This window comes from Trachurus japonicus, chromosome 1, assembly GCF_045865225.1.
Source record: "Trachurus japonicus isolate A0001 chromosome 1, Traja_1.0".
Classification (NCBI taxonomy): Eukaryota; Metazoa; Chordata; class Actinopteri; order Carangiformes; family Carangidae; genus Trachurus; species Trachurus japonicus.
Window position 1 is genome coordinate 41330468 of NC_140907.1, and position 24962 is coordinate 41355429.

General features: G+C 44.7%; 3 protein-coding genes across 3 annotated transcripts; 2 read left to right on the top strand and 1 right to left on the bottom strand.

Moving 5' to 3' along the window:
- The first annotated feature begins 596 nt into the window (after positions 1 to 596).
- Positions 597 to 3060, top strand: LOC146992659 (uncharacterized). Its single transcript, XM_085791261.1, has 4 exons — positions 597 to 830; positions 956 to 1069; positions 2608 to 2721; positions 2907 to 3060. The coding sequence occupies exons 1-4, from the start codon at positions 742 to 744 to the stop codon at positions 3058 to 3060; spliced, it is 471 nt and encodes a 156-aa protein (XP_085647387.1). The 5' UTR covers positions 597 to 741.
- A 1367-nt stretch (positions 3061 to 4427) lies between these two features.
- On the top strand, positions 4428 to 10613 carry LOC146992660 (protein NLRC3-like). Its single transcript, XM_085791276.1, has 5 exons — positions 4428 to 5869; positions 6070 to 6243; positions 6335 to 6508; positions 9894 to 9940; positions 10078 to 10613. The coding sequence occupies exons 1-5, from the start codon at positions 4428 to 4430 to the stop codon at positions 10611 to 10613; spliced, it is 2373 nt and encodes a 790-aa protein (XP_085647402.1).
- Positions 10614 to 11563: 950 nt separating this feature from the next.
- Positions 11564 to 24398, bottom strand: LOC146992661 (uncharacterized; the record flags this gene model as incomplete). Its single annotated transcript, XM_085791287.1, has 6 exons — positions 11564 to 11941; positions 12779 to 12882; positions 13458 to 13543; positions 13648 to 13789; positions 15021 to 15182; positions 24177 to 24398. Coding segments are annotated over 6 exons (804 nt in total), but the record flags the coding sequence as incomplete, so codon positions are not given.
- Between the last annotated feature and the right edge of the window lie 564 nt (positions 24399 to 24962).

Here is a 24962-nt window from a genome sequence, read left to right on the forward strand (position 1 = left end):
CAATCAACATTTTTCATGCAGAAATTTTCTGTTTTCAGGCTCAAAACTGAAGATTTCCTTGTTTTCTCTGTTTGATTTGACTGTAAACTGAATATTTTTGTCTCTTTGTTGCTGTGATGAAATAGACGTGGCCTCAGACTGAGAGGAACTTGAACGCATCATTTGTCTGTATTTTCTGACATTTGATGGAGCAGACAATGAATGGATTGACAGAGACAATAAGTGTCAGTGGTGGCTGGAGAGTTTTTTTCTCTATTTGAATTTCCAGTGTGAGTGAAATTATTGAATGTTGTGATAGTGGAGCTGTGAGGTGAAATAAGTCTTGGCCCAGTTGTTGTGTGTGTAATAATCAGCTGTAGCTTGTTTGATCCAGTGGTTTTCTACAGGGACGCTGTCCACACAGAGACTGTGTCACATCAACTCAGTGGATCTCAGTCCTTGTGTGTGTCAGTGGATGGAAACAGTGGTCCATGGATCATGTTGCTGGGCTGCAGCTCCATGACGCCATCTAGTGGACTGATAGTAGAAGTACAGCAGCTGATGGCAGCTTCCTCTTCCTCACTGCTGTGTGACTGCATTCAGCTGACACTGATATGAAGCAGAGGAGAAGAGCCAATCAGTGGAGGAGCAGCTGGAGACATGATGGACATGTGAGCTGCTGTGCAGATGAATGATGTGTGTTTCCTCTGCAGGTGAAGCTACAAAGTGTGTGTGAGCTGATGTGGATGTGATCTCAGCAGCATGGATCAGTGTGAGGACAGAGAGGAGGGAACCCCTCCCTCTAAAACCACTCTGTGTGGGGGACGTCAGGGCCAGACCAGAGGTCAAAGGTCAGAGTTAAAACTGTCAGACTTTTCTCTCTAAAAGTCATTTTGTTGTGTTTATTAAAAGACTGAAGATATTTTTCATAATTTTTCTCCTACACGCAAATTTATCAGTTGTGTTGTTGTTTCAGGATCCAGCAGCAGAGACCAGACTCTCCTGAACCCAGCTGTCTGTCTTTAAAGAGCAATGACTCAAGGGACTGGCTCATTAACTTTAAAGGAGGACGTGGATCAGCTGATCAGATGTAAGACAACAAAACCAAATTCCAAAGCTTTTGAGTCTGTGTTGAACGTTCTTCCAGTTCCTGTGGAGTCAAATTTCAATGATTCTCCATAAAATCAGATTTAAAACTCAGACACACATTGTCCAGCTGCAGTAAAGACTCCCTGCCTGAACATCCACATGTTAAAGGACAAGTGCCGTTTATTTCAACCTGGACCTTATTTCTGGCATAAAATACAGTTGTTTACTCATCCATGTAACTTGTGTCATTAGGAGTCCTTTGGACGATGTTTAGATCCATTCGAGAGTTGCTTATATCCATATTGTGGGAGTGATTAGGGCACAGGAAATGCAGCTTCTAAATTACACATTATCTGCTGCAAAACTCGTTCTGTTATCGTCATCAGCGATCTGTCGAAATCTGGCAAATATTCAGCCATGTTGCACAAAAATAGCAGTAGCAAATTACAGGTAAACAAGCCGACTGTCGCAGAGTTGAATTGCTTTATTAAATATTATATACAGAACAGTATTATTCAGCCAGGGGTATTATAGTTATAAAAGTGATATATACAAAGCAGAGTAGGCAATTTCATTTGTACAGCCAATTTTTACAAACAGTTTGTCTCAAAGGGCTTTACATGGCATCACAACAACATCCTCTGCCCATAAACCCTCACATCCACTGAGGAAAAACTCCATAGAAAACCCTTTTAACAGGGAAAACCAGGAGAAACTTCAGGGTGAGCAACAGAGCCCTCCTCTGTTGCTCACCCTGAGCTTTCTCCAATTTCCAATCCCTCACCCAGGACGGACAGACGTGCAGTAGACGTTGTATACAGACAAGAAAACAGTTTATAACACAGAATATGGAAAACATAGAGAATAGTAGGTCAACCTACAGACCCCGGATGACGACAAAAGGGAAACTCCAGACTCAAAGGGGAATAGCACTAGCAAATCATAACAAATATTGGCGAAATGAATGAGTTCCACAGCAGATAATGTGTTATTTAGAGGCTCCATTTTGGTGCCCTGATCACTCTCACTATATGGATATACGCGGCTCTCGAATGGATCTGATTATCATCCGAAGGACTCCTAATGACACCAAAGTTATATTGGTGAGTAAACAACCCTATTTTATGCCAGACATAGGGTCCAGGTTGTAGAAAACAACACTTGGGGCGGTGCGTGGCGCAGTGGGTAGAGCGGCCGCCCCATGTAGAGGCTACAGTCCTCGCCGCAGGCGTCCCCGGTTCGAATCCCGCGTCGGGCAGACCTTTCCTGCGAGTCATTCCCCCTCTCTCTGCCTCCCCATTTCCTGTCTATCTCTACTGTCATCACTATCAAATAAAGGCAAAAAGCCGAAAAATATACTTTAAAAAAAAAGAAAACAACACTTGTCCTTTAATATTCAGAGATGCTCACAGTGCAGCAGTAGCAACAGGAAATGTGTCAGAACCATCTACTTAAAATAGTTAAAAGTCAGTTCTTGTGTTTATTAAAAGATTGAAATAATTTTTCATCAGTTTTTACAACATGCAAATTTTGTTTCAGGATCCAGCAGCAGAGACCAGACTCTCCTGAACCCAGCTGTCTGTCTTTAAAGAGCGACAACTCAAAGGGCTGGAGCATTGAGTTTAAAGGAGGACGTGGATCAGCTGATCAGATGTAAGCTGTAACTGACAGTCAGACTCAGGTTATTGTAGAAAAGAACCAGTTTGTACAACGTGTTGTTGGACCAGGTCTGAAACCAAAGTGTCTCTGTCTGTTGTGAACGTCCTCAGGGGACATATAAAGTCCATCTTGTATTATCTCTCTGTCCTGATGTTTACTTGACACTGATTCCTCCACAGAGTGGACCAGGAGAGCTCAGAGGTTCCCAGTGGTCAGTCTGCCCAGCAGCATCAAACACACCTGGACTCCATATTTATGGTGAGGACATGTCCAACAGCTGCTGTTACATCTGTTGTGTTCACCATCATCTCCATGCTGCACTTTGACACCTAGGCCTGGGACGATAATCAATAAATCAATTAATCGCACGATAAATGAAAATGAATTCGATCGTTTTTCCGGCCTCGAGAAATCGCCATGTGCATGGGCACATATTTGTTTTCCTCCAACCAGGCTGGATGACAGGAGGCTTCACTCTGCATCTGTCTCAGCACCTGGGCCGTTTGTTTCATAGCAGAATGAAAGGAGTGAACCCTCTTTTCAGTCATACAGGATCTTTGTTTCCCAGAATGCATTTTGCAGCAACCGGCAGCGCTAGCTGTAAAGCTAAGCAGCTAAAAGCTATTTTACCGTAATTCTTGCTGCCGCGCTTTTAACACGTCACTTTTTAAAGTTTTAATATTTTTTCATGCGAGAAAGTCACAGTTTAGATCCCAGTCTGTGGTCAGTTTATCCACATATCGCCTGGTAGGAGATTTCCTCCAACGTTTTGGAACTAATGTGGTAGCAGCGAGCAGGAGGAGCGGGGCTTCCTACAGACTGCAGCGTGGATGTATTATGGTCTGCAGCAGCTCACGGGCCGGTCAACCTCCATCATTGGGGGAGAAAACGACTAAGAAAACTTATCAGCAGGTTTTCAGAGGTTTACCACCAGCTGGTTTAATACTTTATAGGAGATAAATGCTAGTCTCATTGATGAAATCTTACATCTGTGGAAGTCACATTAGTTTGTTTGAATGAAAAGTGGAGCTTCAGGTGTGTAACGTTATTGGACAGAAGAGCTGCACTGCACTGTTTATTATTTTTTGTTTATTTTATTTATTTAGGATAGTAGCTATATAAGTTCTTGTCATTCCAATTACAATGGTTAAAAAAAAAATACTCATGAGAAATAAAAGTTTATCGAATTTAAAAGGGTCTACTTGCATTATTATGAAATATTATTATTATATTTGTGTCAATAATATCGGTTATCGTCAATAATTTGTGGGACAATATATCGTCCAGCAAAATTTATTATCGTCCCAGGCCTATTGACACCAGTGGATTGTCAGTCTGTCCAACATGGATCTGATGTTTGGCTCCATGGTTTTAATTTGATGCTGTCACTCATAGAGTTTTTGTTCCAGCTGCATTCAGGACATGCTGCAGCAGTTTGTGGACGTAAACTCAAGTCTGCCCTGAAGAATAAGTTCCAGTGTGTGTTTGAGGGGATCTCTATAGCAGGAAACCCAACTCTTCTGAACCAGATCTACACAGAGCTCTACATCACTGAGGGAGGGGCTGGAGGGTTCAATGATGAACATGAGGTCAGACAGATTGAAACAGCGTCCAGGAAGCCACACAGACCAGAAACAACCATCAGACCAGAAGACATCTTTAAAGCCTCACCTGGAAGAGATGAACCAATCAGAACAGTGATGACAGAAGGAGTGGCTGGCATTGGGAAAACAGTCTTAACACAGAAGTTTACTCTGGACTGGGCTGAAGACAAAACCAACCAGGACATAGACTTCACATTTCCCTTCACCTTCAGACAGCTGAATGTGCTGAAAGAGAAAAAGTTCAGCTTGGTGGGACTTGTTCATCACTTCTTCACTGAAACCAAAGAAGCAGGAATCTGCAGGTTTGATCAGTTCCAGGTCATCTTCATATTTGACGGTCTGGACGAGTGTCGTCTTCCTCTGGACTTCCACAACACTGAGATCCTGACTGATGTGACAGAGTCCACCTCAGTCAACGTGCTGCTGACCAACCTCATCAGGGGGAACCTGCTTCCCTCTGCTCGCCTCTGGATAACCACACGACCTGCAGCAGCCAATCAGATCCCTCCTGAGTGTGTTGACATGGTGACAGAGGTCAGAGGGTTCACTGACCCACAGAAGGAGGAGTACTTCAGGAAGAGGTTCAGAGATGAGCAGCAGGCCAGAGAGATCATCTTCCACATCAAGACCTCACGAAGCCTCCACATCATGTGCCACATCCCAGTCTTCTGCTGGATCACTGCTACAGTTCTGGAGGAGCTGTTGAAGACCAGAAAGAGAGGAGAGCTGCCCAAGACCCTGACTCAGATGTACCTCCACTTCCTGGTGGTTCAAATAAAACGGAAGAAGGTCAAGTATGATGGAGGAGCTGAGACAGATCCACACTGGAGTCCAGAGAGCAGGAAGATGATTGAGTCTCTAGGAAAACTGGCTTTTGAGCAGCTGCAGAAAGGAAACCTGATCTTCTATGAATCAGACCTGACAGAGTGTGGCATCGATATCAGAGCAGCCTCAGTTTACTCAGGAGTGTTCACACAGATCTTTAAAGAGGAGAGAGGCCTGTACCAGGACAAGGTGTTCTGCTTCGTCCATCTGAGTGTTCAGGAGTTTCTGGCTGCTCTTCATGTCCATCTGACCTTCACCAAGTCTGGACTCAACCTGATGTCACAACAGCAAACAACATCTTGGTGGTCTCAAGTGTTTCGAGAAAAACCTGAACCAAATTCTTTCTACCAGAGTGCTGTCGACAAGGCCTTACAGAGTCCAAATGGACACCTGGACCTGTTGCTCCGCTTCCTCCTGGGTCTTTCACTGGAGACCAATCAGACTCTCCTACGAGGTCTGATGACACAGACAGGAAGTGACTCACGGTCCAATCAGAAAACAGTCCAGTACATCAAGAAGAAGATTGAAGAGACTCCCTCTGCAGAGAAAAGCATCAACCTGTTCCACTGTCTGAATGAACTGAATGACCGTTCTCTAGTGGAGGAGATCCAACAGTCCCTGAGATCTGGACGTCTCTCCACAGATAAACTGTCTCCAGCTCAGTGGTCGGCTCTGGTCTTCATCTTACTGTCATCAGAAGAAGATCTGGACGAGTTTGACCTGAAGAAATATTTTGCTTCAGAGGAGGCTCTTCTGAGGCTGCTGCCAGTGGTCAAAACCTCCAACAAAGCTCTGTAAGTGTAGAGATAGTTGGATTTATTCATCATTATATAAAAACACTTCTGTTCTGTCCTTTAAACAGGACAGAAAATAAATCCCTTTCGTCTTTAATTCCTCATGATTATCTCTTCAGACTGAGCAGCTGTAACCTCTCAGAGAGAAGCTGTGAAGCTCTGTCCTCAGTCCTCAGCTCCCAGTCCTCTAGTCTGAGACACCTGGACCTGAGTAACAACGACCTGCAGGACTCAGGAGTGAAGCTGCTGTCTGGTGGACTGGAGAGTCCACACTGCAGACTGGAGACTCTCAGGTGAGGATCCATCCAGCTGTTTATCTAATGCCACTTGAACACAGCAGCAGGTGTTGACAGAGGGTTCCTGTGTGTTGTTGTGTGTGTTCAGTCTGTCAGGATGTCTGGTCTCAGAGGAAGGCTGTGCTTCTCTGGCCTCAGCTCTGAGCTCCAACCCCTCCCATCTGAGAGAGCTGGACCTGAGCTACAACCATCCAGGAGCCTCAGGAGTGAAGCTGCTGTCTGCTGGACTGGAGGATCCAGACTGGAGACTGGACTCTCTCAGGTATGGAGAGGCTGCTGCAGCCACACACACTGTCTGATAGAGGAGGAGGAGCTGGAACATTTTCTATGGCCCCGTTCACACCTGGTCACACCTGGTATTAAAGCAGAAGTAAGCGATCTAGTCGTTTTGGCTAACTTTCTGTCAGCCGGTGGAGTTAGCAGTCCCCGCCCTCGTCCCTACGTCACCACATTCACGCGCATCCCTTGGCTGTACACACAGAGAGGACCGCCCCTTTATGTCGTTCTCTCTCCTCATTGGATAAAGGTTGTAGGATACAAGGAAAGTTTTCTCCTCGGCTCAGAGCAGAGCAGAGGGACTGACAGACCCGTGTTTCAGACCAAACACTCTATAGAAGTGATTGCTGTCAGAAGATATAACTATTTAAGACTTATATTAACACAAACATTCCACTTACTTCTGCTTTAAAGGAGAACTCTGGTCATTTTTGACCCCTAAATCGTTGTCCTGATGGTCACCCGGTGTTGGGGGGAGCAAAAAACGTGACAAAAATTATGCAGGCAAACCGGAGTTACACCATGGCTAGACGGCGCTAGCGATAGCCACAACGCTAAAGTATGGGGGCAATTTTTTCAACCACAACAAACACCCAAAAAACAATCAAATATCTATGGTACATGACTCGAATCCTTATGACACACTACTGAACCCATAAACTGTACAGTATAAACTGGTATAAACAGTGTAAACTTTGTGTTTTTGCATGTTATCACTCACCTCAGATAGCCGAACTCTGGAGCATCCTGGAAAGACATTACTATCCGATCACAGAGCGCCTTCTCCCCGCCACAGAAACAAACACTTTTTCCTTGTTATGATGATTTCTTTACTAAAATAAACGGTGGAGCAGTGCAGTGGTAATATCCAAAATATCTCTGACCGAGTGTATCAGGAAACATTTCAGCTGCAGCTGGTTGAACTGCTCCTGAACCAACAGAGTGTTTGACCTGAACAGTCCCAGAGACTCTAGACACCTGTTGAGTGTGGACACACTAATAACAACATAACAACAACAATCAAAGCATGTCCACTGCTCAGAGACATTCGTCTCCCAGCGTCTCCAACCAAGGAGGAAATAAGAGACAGAAACCAGGCGGCACCATCAGGTCTCTGTCTGGTCAGATATTGATGATCAATAATCAGCTCAGTCTCTCTGAGATCCTGGTCTTGTCCTGATGAGATGTGTTGTTGTATTGAGGAGACAGTCAATCACAGTGTGACATCCAGATGTCCTCACTGTCCAGAGGCCTGGAGCTGTCAATCAGAAGAAAGTGAGTGTAGTGAACAGTGTAATAATCAGTGTTTGTGGCTGAATGTGTGTGTGATCAAACAGCTGTTTTCAGACTGTGTGTGCTGACTCCAGATCAGATGAAGCCACAAAGTGGCTCCTTAATGAAAGTCTCCAGCAGCTGGAGCTTCACTTCCTGTCTGAGTCCATGTGCTCTGAGCTGAGCCTGGTTCTCTCTGATCTACAGTTTCTCTGCTTCATTTGGACTCTGATTTCAAGTCCAGTCAAAATGTGTGGACAGGTTTGATGGAGCTCAGGACTGGTCCTGAGGACGGCTGCTTTATTCCACATGATGTGACTGATCTCAGTGAGTCAGTGTGTTGCAGCTGATCTGTGTGAAGAGCAGAGAAGAACAGAGTCATTGATCATGAGATCCTGATCCGTCCTGTCACTGTGATCAGATGGTTTCTATTAGAGCTCCTTCATCCACTCACTGCTGCTGTGGCTCCTGTGGAAACCTGCTCACAGCCTCATTCTTCAGCTTCCTGTGGAGTTTTCTTCACTCTGGGTCTCATTCATGAAACGTGAGTAAATCTGTGTGTAGATTTGCACATAAAAGCTCATTCTACTAAAACTCTACTCCGGATTCATGAACGGTGCGGGAAACTCAGATTTGATCGTAAACACGTGTGTAACTTCATGAATGCCAACCCATCGTAAACTAACAACACGCCCCCGGTGATCAGCAATTAGCATAGATCTCCATACATGAATAGCCATATAAGGAGATCCTGACCACCATATTAGGAGGTAGGTGCATCCTGCTCACCTGCGGCCATGACGCAATCAAGGAAAGAGGGAGAGAGAGAGAAAAAAAGAGAGATCACGGATCAAATCAAATCATTTTGGGTGAAGTGGAGTCCAGAAAAAATATTTAATTCTCTTCTGTTAGTAGTGATGTGACTGGGACAGGTCAAAGGCGTGGAGGGAAGAAACAGATTTGGTGAATTAAGTAGGCCTATCCTTGGTTGATTAAAGAACCGTTTAAGAAGTAAAGCCAGAATAGTTCGATATGAAACATGAAAAAAAATAAAAATAAAAATACACACAACTTCAGAGCTACAGCAGCGACGGGAGGAGGAGGCTCTTCACAGCCTCAGCTGTAGAGGAGCATGGTTGTATCAACACATGAAGTTAGGCAGGTTATATTGTTACAGAAGCACCAGCCGTCTGTCACAGCTCCATCCAAACCGGTGCCGACTGCGCAGGGTGAAGTGTGCGTCCAGCGAGCGTATACTGTAGCAACACAAAAAAGTTTTTTCCGGTTTTATATCAGATTATTATCATCATTAGATGGAGCCTTGACGTGTTTGTTCTCTCCAAATATTTCTAATTGTTTGTCATGTTCAAATTACGTGTTTCAAAGGCGTCGGCGTATTTTGAACATGAGAAAGAGTAATATGGATTAAAATTGTAATTTTCAACAGTGACAAGCAGTATTTATTTGCATTCCTACATTTACACAAGCGCTACACACAGTCAGGAGCAGGTGTAGATTTTGTGAGTAGCTACGAAAAAATCAGCACTACTAAAAGATTGATGAATGCGGAAATCCACGTAAATTTGCGCTGCTCAGGGTTTACACACAAATCCGTGCTGCTCACGTTTCATGAATGAGACCCACTGTGTGTTTCACTGAGCTCTAACAAACGTGTTGAGTGTGTTTCCTTCCTCATCAAACACTGAAACCATCCACTGTTCACAGCTGCACTCTTCTTCTTTCCTGGTGCATTGTGGGATATCTGGGCTGGTCAGCTCCACCTGTTGTGTCTTCATCTTCTTTGCTGTGACGTGTGTTTGTGCAGCTTGAGAGTCAGAGAGTGAAAGTGTGTGTCTGACACTGAAGTGACATGACATGGAGAAAAGACATGATGAAGTGTTTCCTCCTGGTCTCCTCCTGCTCTGTATCATCACTAGATAAAGACTCCAGCTCCTTCTTCTCTGTGCTCAGTGTTCATCCAGACATACCAGCCTCCATGTGAACACAGTGATAAAACAGTGTGTGTGTGAGAGCCATGTAATGTCCATGTGTGCATGCTGACAGAGAAGGTGCTGCTCTGACCCCCCTCCTCCTTTCAGGGTGCAGCCTGCTGGAGTCCCATGGTTGACACCAGGTCTGAGGAAGTGTAAGTCTGTTTTTACTTTGAGCAGCACATTCAACCATCTTCACACTGTCACATCACTGACCTCATGAGTCTTCATCAAACTGTCAATAACTGATCAATGATCAATAACTGCAGCTGTGTCTTGTTCTCTCCATCAGATTCCTGTCCACTCACAATCGACACAAACACAGTGAACAGAGAGATCAAACTGTCTGACAACAACAGGAAGGCGACACGTGTGGAGGAGCATCAGTCATATCCTCGTCATCCAGACAGATTTGACCGGTTGTATCAGCTGCTGTGTTCAACTGGTCTGACTGGTCGCTGCTACTGGGAGGTCGAGTGGAGAGGATACGTTTTTATATCAGTGAGTTACAGAGGAATCAGAAGGAAAGGACACAGTGTAGACTGTTGGTTTGGAGGGAACGATCAGTCCTGGTGTCTGATCTGCTCTGATGGTGGTTACAGAGTCTATCACAATAACAGACGGACTGACATCACCTCCTCCTCCTCCTCCTCCTCTGTCTCTAACAGAGTAGCAGTGTATCTGGACTGTCCTGCTGGCTCTCTGTCCTTCTACAGAGTCTCCTCTGACTCACTGATCCACCTCTACACCTTCAACACCACCTTCACTCAACCTCTCTATCCTGGGTTTACACTCTACTGGCCTGGTTCCTCAGTGAGTCTGTGTTGAGTGCATCAGAGTCTCCTCCTGTCACAGAAACCTTCTCACTGTTGAACAGACAGTTCAGTCTCTACATGTCTGTCTCTGTCTCTGTCTCTCACTCACGTTTTCACATTCATGGATTAAACCAGTTGATGTTTTAAACTCTTCTCAGTGATTCTTGTAAACTTCTTCTTGTTTTTCGGGGGGGGGCTCTATGATTGACAGCTGCAGCATCAGTTTCAGATTTATTAATTTCCCTCTGATGTTTCTACTGTGATGAGACTGATGCTGTTAAAACCTTTGACCTTTGTCCCTTAAAACAAAGACAAGTTAGATTGTTACTTATAATCCACAACCACACACACTTTCCCTTGTCTCCCTTTATCTTCATTGTTTTGATGTTTTATCTTCATTGTTTTGATGTTTAACATCAACCTGCCAATGGGACCGGGGATGGAAATGAGCCACTTGGCCACAATCCCACACATTTACTCAACAGTGTTAATATGTTCTGTTCCCATTTAAAAATGAATAAATAAATCTGAATCTGAAATCTGAAAAAATCCCCTAATTGTCTTTTTGACTGTGTGTGTGTGCGCGTGTTTGTCCTCAACCTTTATTATTTGGAGTATTACATTTTTCCACTTCCATAAAACAATGACATGAATTCATGTTTTTTATTGATTTATTGTTGACATAAAACAAACATGAGACATATAACATAACAGTCAAAACAATAACACTCAGGTTTAGGATATATGTGTCTGTGGTCACATTGGAAGTTTCTTATCACTGCTCTACTGCAGTTTTTTTTATCTCACACTGACTGAAGATCTGAACATACTCATTTATTGATTTTAACGTGTAATTAAGTGTAACTCAGTAGGAATAACTGATAATTGTTCTTGGTCACTCCAGTGGATTAGAGGTAAAAGACTAGAATGATATTTACTATTCATGTGCCTCCACAGGACAAGCCACAATGGACACACAAATGGTGTGTGAGTGCAGCATTGGGCTTGATAACATTCTCCTTTTTTACTGTGTTAAGTTTCAGTCCCATGAGGCACAGACATGTTTGGGCCAATAAGGTTATTGGTTTGCTATTGGTCGGTTATTGGTCCAATAAAAAGCTGATGAAGTGTCGACTGTCCACAACTTCATTCAGATTTCACAAGACTCCACCAGTTCTAAAGGGTTTGACCTGTAAAGCACAAACCACGAGGTAGTGTGTGTTTGTGTGTGCGTGTGTCTTGGCATTATTTCATTATTTCTTCATTTTTTTCTGCCGGTCGAGGAATTTTTGTCGTCTCTCTACAGGAATCTCTTCCAAACTGATTCCATGTCCAGTGGCCCTGAGAGACAGAGACAAACCACATGTCAGTAATGAAAAGACAACTGAAGTCTAGATGGATTCTGGTTGGCTAATCGGGTGTCATTCATGTGTCATCAAAGCTGAAACCTGCTGAGACTCTATCTTTGTTGTCCAGTTACCATGGGTTACAACTGTTTACTTATGTGTCCTTGTGAATCAGACTATTTCTCTGAAGCTAGCATTAGCATTAGCATTAGCACAGCTACCCAATAAAGACTGGAAGTTATAGGTTCAATTCATAACAATACTTTTGACTTTGATGTGAGTTTTAAAGCTCGGACTGACACTAAATGTTTAATCCTCTATCTATCCATCAGTTTATCTTCCAATGTCATTGTTCACTGCAAAGATGATCCTGTCCGACCCTGTTCACCCGCTGGCCGCCCATTATAGGCTGCTGCCGTCTGGCCGCCGGTACATGGTACATGGTACATGGTACCCAGGCTCAGAACAAACACATTCAGGAATACTTTTGTGCCAATTACAATTGGTTTTATAAATCAGCCACTGTGAGCCTGCCCCCCCCCCCCCAGAGGCACTGCCCCCCTCACCCCCGCCCCCCCCGAGGCACTGGTGCCCAGAGTCTTAATGTTGCACTGTGATTGAAATGCATTTGTTTTGTTTTGTATTTGACTTGTTTGTGTTTTTGTGTTGGATAATAAAGTTTTCTGAACTGAATGTCATTGTTCACTGAGTCGTTCTTATTATCTTCTTCTGGTGTTTTATTTTGAAAATGCTTTCCCCCATGTTTCACTTCCTGGCTTTGTGTTTGTCGTCTATGTGTAAGAACATTCTGGTTCTGGTGTTGGGTTCTTACCCTCCGCTCAGGTCCGGAGGAACAGGAAGTGGTTTGGTGAAACCATCTCGACCCATCAGCCAGTAGGTGTCCTCCACACCCTTCACCTGCAAAACAAAGACTTTCTGTGTCACAAGTGTGGAAACAGTTCTAGTTCTGGTTCTGGTTCTGGTTCTGGTTCTGGTTCTAGTTCTAGTTCTAGTTCTAGTTCTGGTTCTGGTCCTGGTCCTGGTCCTGGTTCTGGTTCTGGTTCAGATGCTGGTTCTGGTTCTGGTTCTGGTTCTGGTTCTGGTTCTGGTTCTGGTTCTGGTTCTGGTTCAGATGCTGGTTCTGGTTCTGGTTCTGGTTCTGGTTCTGGTTCAGATGCTGGTTCTGGTTCTGGTTCTAGTTCTAGTTCTAGTTCTAGTTCTGGTTCTGGTCCTGGTCCTGGTTCTGGTTCTGGTTCTGGTTCTAGTTCTGCTTCTGGTTCTGGTTCTAGTTCTGGTTCTGGTTCTGGTTCTGGTTCTGGTTCTAGTTCTGGTTCTGGTTCTGGTTCTAGTTCTAGTTCTGGTTCTAGTTCTGGTTCTGGTTCTGGTTCTAGTTCTAGTTCTGGTTCTGGTTCTGGTTCTGGTTCTGGTTCTAGTTCTAGTTCTAGTTCTGGTTCTGGTCCTGGTTCTGGTTCTGGTTCTGGTTCTGGTGCAGCGGACCGAGCTGAGCTCACCTGAGCCTTTCTGGTGTCGATGTGGTACCCCAGTTTGAGGCTGGTCAGGACTTTCACTGTGCACAGGCTGATGTGGATCCTGTAGGCTGAAGTCAACACATCATTATTATTGATTATCACTTATAATATAACTATATATAATATAATAATACTATAACTCAGATCAGCTACTCATCAGTTTTCTACGTACGCAGTCCGCTGGCTTCCATGTGCGACGCCCACGTCACCGTGTCTCCAAACAGACAATACCGGGGCATGGTGAGTCCCACCACACCGGCTACCACCGCACCTGAGGACAGACGGACAGGTGAGACACTCAGCTGCTCTGCATCCTGGACAGCTTAGAGTTCCTGTCCAGAGGAGGAATCAAGCTGACAGATGTGCATCATCATCATCATCATCATCATCAACTACAGGTTGTAGTGAAGCCACTTCAACCCCTGAGTCTAATGAACAAACTAACGGTGCGTTCACACCAAACGCCATCGCCCGTAACGTGAGTATCGCGTCGCTTGACACATTTGTCACATTTCTCACCATCACTTCATCGCTTCATGGCGCTATGATGCAACCCACCTCCCGCTGTTTTCTCTCTCTCATCAACCATGGCTGAGAAATATTAATAAATATAAATACATGTGAAATATTCACAAGGAGGAAGCTGTAGGTCCTCTGACCCTCTGCAGGCGTTATCTTTTTTATTACGATGGCGGTAAAAGTACGACGTTGTGTCATAAAGCTCCGGGAAACGGCCATGGATGTATATTATTGATCTGAGGAAAACACACACAGCCCCGGGGTTTTTTTTTGTTTTTTACACAGCCACAGGTTCTCTGGAGGAGGTCTGGTGAGTGAGGCTACAGCCACAGTCATCTTCTTCTTCTCCACCATGTTTTGAAATGTGTGTCTGCAGCTGTGTCGGTGACGTGGTTGAATATCAACACTGATTGGATGCTGCGGCACAGCGTCACGCGATGTCGCTTGAAAAGTTCAAATTTTTCAACTTCAAGCGATAGACGCGATGATGCGATGGCCGCGATGGACGCATCATCGCGTCGCTCGTATCGCCGGAAATGCGTCGCCCGACGCGCCATCGCATCCATCACGTTTGGTGTGAACGCACCGTAACTCTGTCTTCATGTCACTGGCAGTGATGGAATAACAGTGTTACTCACAGCGCTACATTTTCAAGTACCAAGTAATCAAAAAAGTTCCTGTTTCCCCCGTTACAACTCTGCCACTGTTAATGACAATAATAAAATGTTCTGTTACTTGACTCAAGAAGTCCCGTTACTAGATAATAATCCACCATTTAAGTGTACGTTATATCCACATTTGTTTCAGTCCATCAACTGGTGGTAAAAAATATGTTTATCTGGAACTAACCAAAGCCTGTGCATACTCTCATTTGTCCAGGTCATAGTATCTCAAAGGAGTTTTCAATGTAAAGCAACTGGACTTGGTTATTTGTCTAGAAGACGTTTCACCTTCATCAGTTCATGTTCATCTGACCAGGCTGGGACTGGTGTGGAGACCAGGTATTCAGTCAGTATTCCTCCACACATCAGGCTCTGTGACGCTGTATCCCTCCACCTCTTCCACACAGCGCTGATACAACAGCTGATAGGCGGAGTGATACAACAGCTGATAGGCGGAGCGATACGACAGCTGATAGGCGGAGTGATACGACAGCTGATAGGCGGAGTGATACGATGCTTTGTCATGCTGATAGGCGGAGTGATACGACAGCTGATAGGCGGAGTGATACGACAGCTGATAGGCGGAGCGATACGACAGCTGATAGGCGGAGTGATACGATGCTTTGTCATGCTGATAGGCGGAGTGATACGACAGCTGATAGGCGGAGTGATACAACAGCTGATAGGCGGAGTGATACGACAGCTGATAGGCGGAGTGATACGATGCTTTGTCATGCTGATAGGCGGAGTGATACAACAGCTGATAGGCGGAGTGATACGACAGCTGATAGGCGGAGTGATACGACAGCTGATAGGCGGAGTGATACGACAGCTGATAGGCGGAGTGATACGACAGCTGATAGGCGGAGTGATACGACAGCTAATAGGCGGAGTGATACAACAACAGCTGATAGGCGGAGTGATACAACAACAGCTGATAGGCGGAGTGATACAACAGCTGATAGGCGGAGTGATACAACAGCTGATAGGCGGAGTGATACAACAGCTGATAGGCGGAGTGATACAACAGCTAATAGGCGGAGTGATACAACAGCTGATAGGCGGAGTGATACAACAACAGCTGATAGGCGGAGTGATACAACAACAGCTGATAGGCGGAGTGATACAACAGCTGATAGGCGGAGTGATACAACAGCTGATAGGCGGAGTGATACAACAGCTGATAGGCGGAGTGATACAACAGCTGATAGGCGGAGTGATACAACAGCTAATAGGCGGAGTGATACAACAGCTGATAGGCAGAGTGATACAACAACAGCTGATAGGCGGAGTGATACAACAACAGCTGATAGGCAGAGTGATACAACAGCTGATAGGCGGAGTGATACGATGCTTTGTCATGCTGATAGGCGGAGTGATACGATGTTTTGTCATGGAGCCTGCAGCGTGTAGAGGAATCCTGAGGAAGTTGGTCAGTTAGCGGGGTGAGTCCAAGAAATGAACTAACTAACTTTTTAATAGTAACGTGCCCAACACTGCTCACTGCTCTGAGGGATTCACACAGGAAAAGTCTTTTTAGAAACTTTTCATTTAGATGTAGAATCATCAACATACACACACACACACACACACACACATACACACACACATACACATACACAAACATACACACACACACACACACACACACACACACACACACACACACACATACACACACACATACACATACACAAACATACACACACACACACACACACACACACACACACACACATACACACACACATACACAAACATACACACACACACACACACACACACATACACACACACACACACACACACACACACACACACACACACACACACACATACACAAACATACACACACACACACACACACACACACACACACACACACATACACAAACATACACACACACACACACACACACACACACACACACACACAGTCATGTGTGAGGAGCTCATGATGACGGTTTGTTTACAAACTCAGTCAATAAGAATAAAAGACTTATTCTGCAGGTTTTGATCCATGTGAAGTAAAAACAAGAAGGTGAAAGTACACAAGGTATTTGCTGCTTCTAATACTGTCAGAAATACTGTTATCTAAACAAAAATCTGACAACACACACATTGCATCTAGACAGCATGGAAATGACCAATGTGATTTGGTTTTAACAATATAATAAGCGTTTTGAATCACAAGAGAAAATCTGAGGTTTAAAAATACCACTCTTACATTGACTGCACTTGTTGCCATGAGAGCAGATTGAAAATCTTCTCAAAAAATCATTTTTTTTTACATAAAATTCTGATATTTGCCAAACGTCATCAACCATGATTACAAAATATTGTCAATTATTTTCAGGAAGATTGAAAATGTATTTAGCAGGAATTGGATGGTATATGTTTACAGTACTGTTTACTGTCAAACGTTTTCATGCACTGTAGGCTCAATTTTTGATAAATCGAGAAACAAGTTTTGTGGAGGACGGTCTGGAGATGCTCCAGACCGTCTGTTTGGTGTCAGTTGACCTAAATTGTGGGAGAGAGTATTGAGTTTAAGTGGACAAAAGTTTCAGCAGTATTGGGGCGACATTGTGGTGAAAGTTTCAAAACTGTAGCATCTACTGTTGATTTGGTAGGAATTATCAAAGTTTTAAATTGAAACGCTTGTGTCCTCAGAGTTGAGTGGGCTGGACATTTCTAGACAAATTCTAGTTATTATTACACTTTATTATGAGCTTGTTAAACTTCCCACCAGAGGGGACAGAGTCTTAGATTTCTGTTAGAGCAACACCACGGGCTCTAATTTCGTGAACTAGGTGCAGGCGGAGCGGATCAGGCCTGCGCCTCGCCTTCGCTTCGCCAACGGGGAGTGGTCAGGAGTGGCCAGAAGCATAATGAACATTATGTCATTAATATGAAGTATTTGCTTGTTTTGCAGTTAATTATGCACATGATCCGTTTGACCCCAAAAAGGAAAAAAGGATCAATGCGCACTGCGTACTGGGGGTTTCCCCCAATAGCCTTTTCGGAGTAGCGGGGTCTTTAGAAAAAATAGAAAACCCCGCTATTACGATGAATGGAAGTCTATTGTCGGAAAGGCGGGGCTTCGGAAAGGCGGGGTGTAACCGGAGGAGAGAAGGCGTGGAGTGGGTTTGACACAGCCGAGTCAGATCTTCACCAATCAAATGAGTTCCTCTCCTCGCCTTTAAATCGCGGCGGACGTTTGATTTCACCGTGGAAGAGAAGATGTGAATCAGCACCTACAGATTACAGCATAGACATTCAGCACATCTATATCGACTGTCCCGTCACACTGATGACAGATCAAAGGCTGCACAGATGAAAGATGAGGATGGATTACTGCTGTGTTGACACTACACGATTATCTGCTATATTTATGTATTTACTTATTGATTTATTGAGCCGCATCGTCACGCGACCATAACAAATAAAACTGAAAACAAATAAACTATCATCTCTCACAGCAAACCACAATCAGCCTGGCATCATAGTGAGCAGATATTCACATCTCCATCTCAGGTAAATTCTAAAGAAAAAAGAAAAAGAGAGACGCTCCGTGATGCCTCCGTTACGCACAGCTGTTTGTTTATGTTGTGATCTGTGCACACGGGTTTAAATATAGGTTACTAAATATGAGTGTCTTTATTAATGGAAAAGGGGTGTGTGTGTTTTGTTTTTGTTTTTTTTTTTACTGGGCAACAGCTCTCAATCTGTCAGAGTAAGTGAGACGGGAGGAAACTGATGTTCTGGTCCGGTCCAAGCTGGCAGTGTCCGGTCGCGCAAACAGACCACACGGGCTGATGATGCAAAAGTAGTCTGGGAGGGAGGAGGGAGGAGGTTATGATGTTATCCAGGTCTATCTATCTATCTATCTATCTATCTATCTATCTATCTATCTATCTATCTATCTATCTATCTATCTATCTATCTATCTATCTAACCTATATTTAAACACGTGTGCACAGATCACAGCATAAACAAACAGCTGTGCGTAACGGAGGCATTTCAGTTTTATTTGTTATGGTCGCGTGACGATGCGCGCTGGCCCCTAATAAATCAATAAGTAAATAAATAAATAAATAGCTGATAATCTGCAACGGCACAGTGTGTAGTGTCAACACCTGCTCTTGGGACATCCACGGCTGTCTCAGTCCCTCCCTGGTTTCATCTGTGTTCATTCAGTCAGGCTGAGTTTCCATTACGCATGCCGACAGCCTTTGATCTGCCATCAGTGTGACGGGACAATCTATATAGATATAGGTGTATGTGCTGATTCAGATACAATAAACATGGGTTATTGTGATTATTATGATTATTGTTAATTGCATTTAAATGTGCCTGGAACTGTGGAAACCTGCCTGTGGGGTCTTGGTGACGTGTCTGCACTGCGCGCTGGGCAGTCAAATTGCCACTGCGCTGGCTGCACTTCGCCTTGCGCTGAGATTAGACCAGGTTGGAGCTGGTGAGCTTTCGGTGCACTCTCCGCGCGGTCTATCGGCAACAAATTGTCACTGCGCCACGGTGAATCTGTCGACACCTCCCCCTGCTGCGCGACCACTCCCATCTCAGCGCACAGCAGTCTGCCAATTTACTGAATCCGCTGCGCACCTTGTTGCACTGGACGATAATACCACTTCGCCAGCTGCGTCAGGGCTCGCCTCGCTGCGCCACCCTGAGTTGCGCCAGGAAATTAGGGCCCCACGTCTGTCCATCGTGTTATGATTAGATGTTATTACATGTTTGACCGCTAGGCGGCAGTACTGGTTTGTAGTCAGCTTACCGTACCATATAACAGAGTAGAGCAAGACTGCATGGGGCCACATGTATGTTGTTGAGAACGGGAGACATTAAACTAAGTTACTTGCTATGGATGGATGGATTTAAAACCACCGGAAAGTTTGAAACTGACGGGGAATGTCGACGAGAACTGGCGCACCTTCAAACAGCGGTTTCACCTTTATGTTGCTGCTACGGGACTCAAGGAAAAGCCGGAGGCAAGAAAGGTAGCGCTGCTGCTAACGATAGCAGGGCCACAGGCCATAGAAGTATTTAACACGTTCGTGTTTGACAGTCCTGAAGATAATGAAAAGTTGGATGTAGTGCTTAGCAAGTTTGATGCTCACTGTTCTCCGAAGAAGAACGAGACGTACGAGAGGTACGTGTTTCAGTCTCGTACACAGCGGCAGCATGAGCCCTTCGATAGCTTCCTGACGGACTTGCGGCTAAAGGCGCAGTCCTGCAACTTCGGAACACTGAGTGACTCCATGGTCCGGGACCAGATCGTCTACGGCGTAGAGGATAAAAAGGTCAGAGAGAGGCTACTACGGGAGATGGAGCTGACGCTGGCAGGAGCCATTAAGATCTGCCAGGCCAGTGAGCTGTCCCAAAGGCACGTGAGGACGTTCAGCGAGATGTCTGCAGTCGCCTCGGTGCAGAGCGACAGCGGTTGGAGCAGTGTCGTATCAGCGGAGACGGCGCACACAGACCCGGCCTGCACAGCAGGAGGACGTGATGATAAACTGCAAGCGCTGCGGCTCACAGCACAAGCCTAGACAGTGTCCAGCGTTTGGTAAGCAATGCTCCACTTGCCAAGGCAAGAATCATTTTGCTAAACAATGCTTCTTCAAACGGAAAGAGTGGAAAAAAGAAAAAACTGTAAACTTAATAGACGAGCCTGATCTAAGTGACACGTTCTTTGTTGGAATGGTGAATTGTGAAAGTGAACAAATAAATAAGCCAGACAATGTAAATGATGTCACTACAGAAGATAAGTGGATAGCTCCTCTAATGATAAATGGGACTGTAGTCACCATGAGATTGGACACTGGTGCGAAAGCAAATCTCATAAGCATGTGTGAGGTGAAGGCAATGAAAAATAAGCCACAAATAAAAAGAAAAGAATCTGGACTGAAAGACTACAATGGGCGGCCAATCAAATGTTTGGGCACATGCAGGTTGAATGTCACAGTTAAAGGAAAAGTGCACCACCTATTCTTCTTTGTTGTGAATGAGGGACGTGAATCACTTCTGGGTGACAGAGCCTGTGAAGAACTGGGGCTTGTGAAAAGAGTGCATCGCATCGTTCCAACCATAAACCCAACAACTGACTGTATGGACACAATTGTTCAGAACTTTTCAGATGTTTTCAAGGGTTTTGGTGTTTTGCCCTTCACATATAAAATACAGTTGAAAGAAGGAGCCCAACCAGTTGTGCATGCAGCACGCAGAGTTCCTGCTCCACTGAAAGACTGCCTAAAGAAAGAACTCGACAGAATGATCATGCTAGGAGTGATCAAAAAGGTTAATGAGCCTACAGACTGGGTCAACTCATTGGTCATCACAAAGAAGAAGAATGGTGAGTTGAGAATATGTATGGACCCTAAAGACTTAAATGAGAGCATAAAGCGTGAACATTATCAAATACCTACACGTGAAGAGATCCTCAGTGAAATGTCAGGTGCCAAATACTTCACGAAGCTTGACGCCTCACAAGGCTTCTGGCAGCTGAAACTGGATGAAAGCAGCACCAAGTACTGTACCTTTAATACGCCCTTCGGCAGATACTGCTTTCTCAGACTGCCTTTTGGAATCAAGTCAGCACCTGAAATATTTCACAGAGCGATGGAGCAGATCATCGAGGGCTTGGATGGAGTTCGAGTCTACATTGATGACATCATCATATGGGGGTCCACAGCCCAAGAGCACAACGAGAGGCTGAACAGAGTTATGGAGCGCATACAGAAGTATGGACTGAAACTCAACAAGAGTAAATGTGAGTTTGGCGTTCAAGAGATCCTCTTCCTGGGAGACAAGCTGTCTGCACGTGGTGTCGAGCCAGATAAAGACAAAATACATGCAATACAGAACATGCCAAGGCCCACAGACAAGACAGGGGTGCTACGCATCATGGGGATGGTGAATTTCATAGGTAAATTCATTCCCAATCTGACAGCAAAGACATCATGCATACGAGAGCTTCTGCACAGGGACTGTGAGTTTAAATGGACAGTGAAACATGAGCATGAGTGGCAAAAACTCAAGGACACACTGAGCACAGCACCTGTGTTGTCATTTTATGACCACACGAAGAGGATAAAAGTGTCTACAGATGCTTCCAAAGATGGTATTGGTGCCGTTCTACAGATGCTTCCAAAGATGGTATTGGTGCCGTTCTACTCCAGGCTGAGGGTGAGCACTGGAAACCGGTAGCCTATGCATCTCGGGCTATGACAAAAACTGAATGCCGATACGCTCAGATCGAAAAAGAATGTTTGGGACTGGCGTATGGTTTGGAGCGGTTTCATAGCTACGTGTACGGCCTGCCGTCTTTCACAGTCGAAACTGATCATCGACCGCTGGTCGCCATCATCAAAAAGAATCTGAATGAAATGTCTCCACGGATTCAGCGGTTAATGATGAAGATGCAAAGGTATGATTTTGAACTGATATATACTCCAGGTAAACACCTAGTCCTTGCTGATGCCCTATCCAGAGCAACTACAGGCGACAGTGTGAGTGCAACAGACGAAGACATACAGTGTCACGTGAACATGGTGTCGGCTACACTGCCTGTGTCGGACACAAAGTCAAGACAAATAGCGGAGGCTACAGCAACGGATGCTGAGCTACAGCATGTCATGAAGAACATGGATGAGGGATGGCCAGCTGGTTCATGTCCACAATTTTACCATGTCAGAGGTGAGCTTAGTACTGTGGATGGTCTGCTGTTGAAAAAGGGCAGGATTGTTATTCCACGGGCTTTGAGAATGGACATGTTGCACAGGATACATGAAGGTCATCTCGGCATCGAAAAGTGCAAAAGGAGGGCGAGAGACACGGTTTTCTGGCCGGGACTGAACAAAGACATTGAAACACTTGTAAGTAAATGTGAAACATGCCAGAAACACAGGAACAAGCAGAGCAAAGAGCCTATGGTGGTAGCTGAGGTGCCAACAGCACCATGGCACAAAGTAGGAATGGACTTGTTTCATCTCAGAGGTAAAGACTATTTAGTGGTAATGGATTACTACTCAAACTTCCCTGAGATGGCGCTACTAATAAGCTCAACGTCAAACTTGTGTCATAACACATGCTAAATCTATCTTCGCCAGGCATGGCATCCCACACACCGTGGTGAGCGACAATGGCCCCTGCTTCAGCAGCAAAGAATGGCAGAAGTTTGCAGTGCAATATGATTTCAAGCATGTGACGTCAAGCCCACACTATGCACAGTCAAACAGGCAAGCTGAAAAAGGAGTTCACATTCTCAAGCAACTCCTAAAGAAAGCAGCTGACAGTGACTCGGATCCCTATCTGGCTTTATTGAGCTACAGAGCATCACCTCTTCAGTGCGGCCTATCACCAGCTGAACTGCTGATGAAGAGGAAGCTACGAAAAACGTTGCCGAGTCATCAAAACGACAAATTAAAGCAAAAGAATCACTCAAAGATTGAACATAAGCTACGACAACAGAAAATGATGCAAAAGTCATTCTATGACAGAACAACCAGGCATCTCCCTCCACTGACTAACAACGACACAGTCAGGATTGAGGATGCTGATGGATGGAGTACAAAAGCAACTGTCCTGCAAGAAGTTCCTCCACGATCGTACACGGTGAAAACTGATGATGGACAAATCCTCAGACGCAATCGTCACAGTCTATTAAAGACTCCTCAAGGGACTGTTGGTGAGCTCAGTGTAACCTGTGGTGAATCTCAGGTAATTCCCACACCTGCTATGGACTGTAACACTGACTCTCACACACCTACTCCAAGCGAACCTGAGTTAAGAAGGTCCACAAGAGAAATCAGAAAGCCTGATAGACTGAACTTATAAACAAAGACAATTCAATATGCATGTTAAAGATGTTGAACAAAATGTATATTGATTGATGTTGTGAATGTGTTCTAAATGGTCTAGTGGTGGCTTAGATATGAGTTATGCAATCTGATATAAACTGTTTATACTGCTTATATGTTGCAGAGTTATGCTGAATGTGAAATGGTTGAAATAACTGACACAGCTAATGTGATAATTCATGTTAATGCATTTTACCTTAGAAAAGGGGGGATGTTATGATTAGATGTTATTACATGTTTGACCGCTAGGCGGCAGTACTGGTTAGTAGTCAGCTTACCGTACCATATAAGACAGTAGAGCCAGACTGCATGGAGCCACATGTATGTTGTTGAGAACGTGAGACATTAAACTAAGTTACTTGCTATCAACACGGCCTCATCCTTCGAACACGAACATGACACATCGTCCTGCTCTCCACATAGTCAACACAAATTCTAGTTATTATTACACTTTATTATGTACAGGTTGTAGTAGTACAGGTTGTAGTAGTAGTACAGGTTGTAGTAGTAGTACAGGTTGTAGTCATGGTTACTAAACTAAACATCCCATAATGATCTTCATGGTGATTTAGTGGTTTAGGAGTTTGTCACTTCTCTAAGACTAAAAGATGTTCTTCCTGCTGCATGTGAGGATATGATACAGCTGATTGGTCCAACTCCCTGCTCTCAGCTGATTGGTCCAACTCTCTGCTCTCAGCTGATTGGTCCAACTCCCTGCTCTCAGCTGATTGGTCCAACTCCCTGCTCTCAGCTGATTGGTCCAACTCCCTGCTCTCAGCTGATTGGTCCAACTCCCTGCTCTCAGCTGATTGGTCCAACTCCCTGCTCTCAGCTGATTGGTCCAACTCCCTGCTCTCAGCTGACTGGAAGGTTCAACCATAGACATAGACGCCGCATTGACTGCTGCCTCCTAGACTAGAGCGACGTAACCAGGCCGTTGCTAGGGACGCCGCTTGTTAAACCGTTTATAGATTAATAACGTCGCATTTTAACCAACATTTTGTCTCAGATGAGTTATTTCAGCAGTCAGCAGCTGTGTAACAGGAGGGATGATGTAGTGAGCTGGTTAGAATGGAACCTGGACTCAGAGCTGAGGGGTTCTGTCCCTCCTGGGTTTATTTCACTATATAACAACCTGCTCACTATTTATTATCCTTTACTTACATCTGACCTCTGAAAAGTGATTCTACAAGATCTGTTTTTTATGTTCCCCTTATTAACACATCCACATCCTGCACCGAAGTCTGGTATATTTTCCGAAGCTTGTCTGCTGATAACATAGAATCTGTATTTTGGTAGTAAAACCAGCATTTTCAAAATATCCAAGCGTCCTGTAACATACCTACATGTCTGATGTTTTTCTATGTATATATGTCTATGGGTTCAACTCTGTGTTTCTGTGTGTGGTCTTGACCTGACTGCCTCTA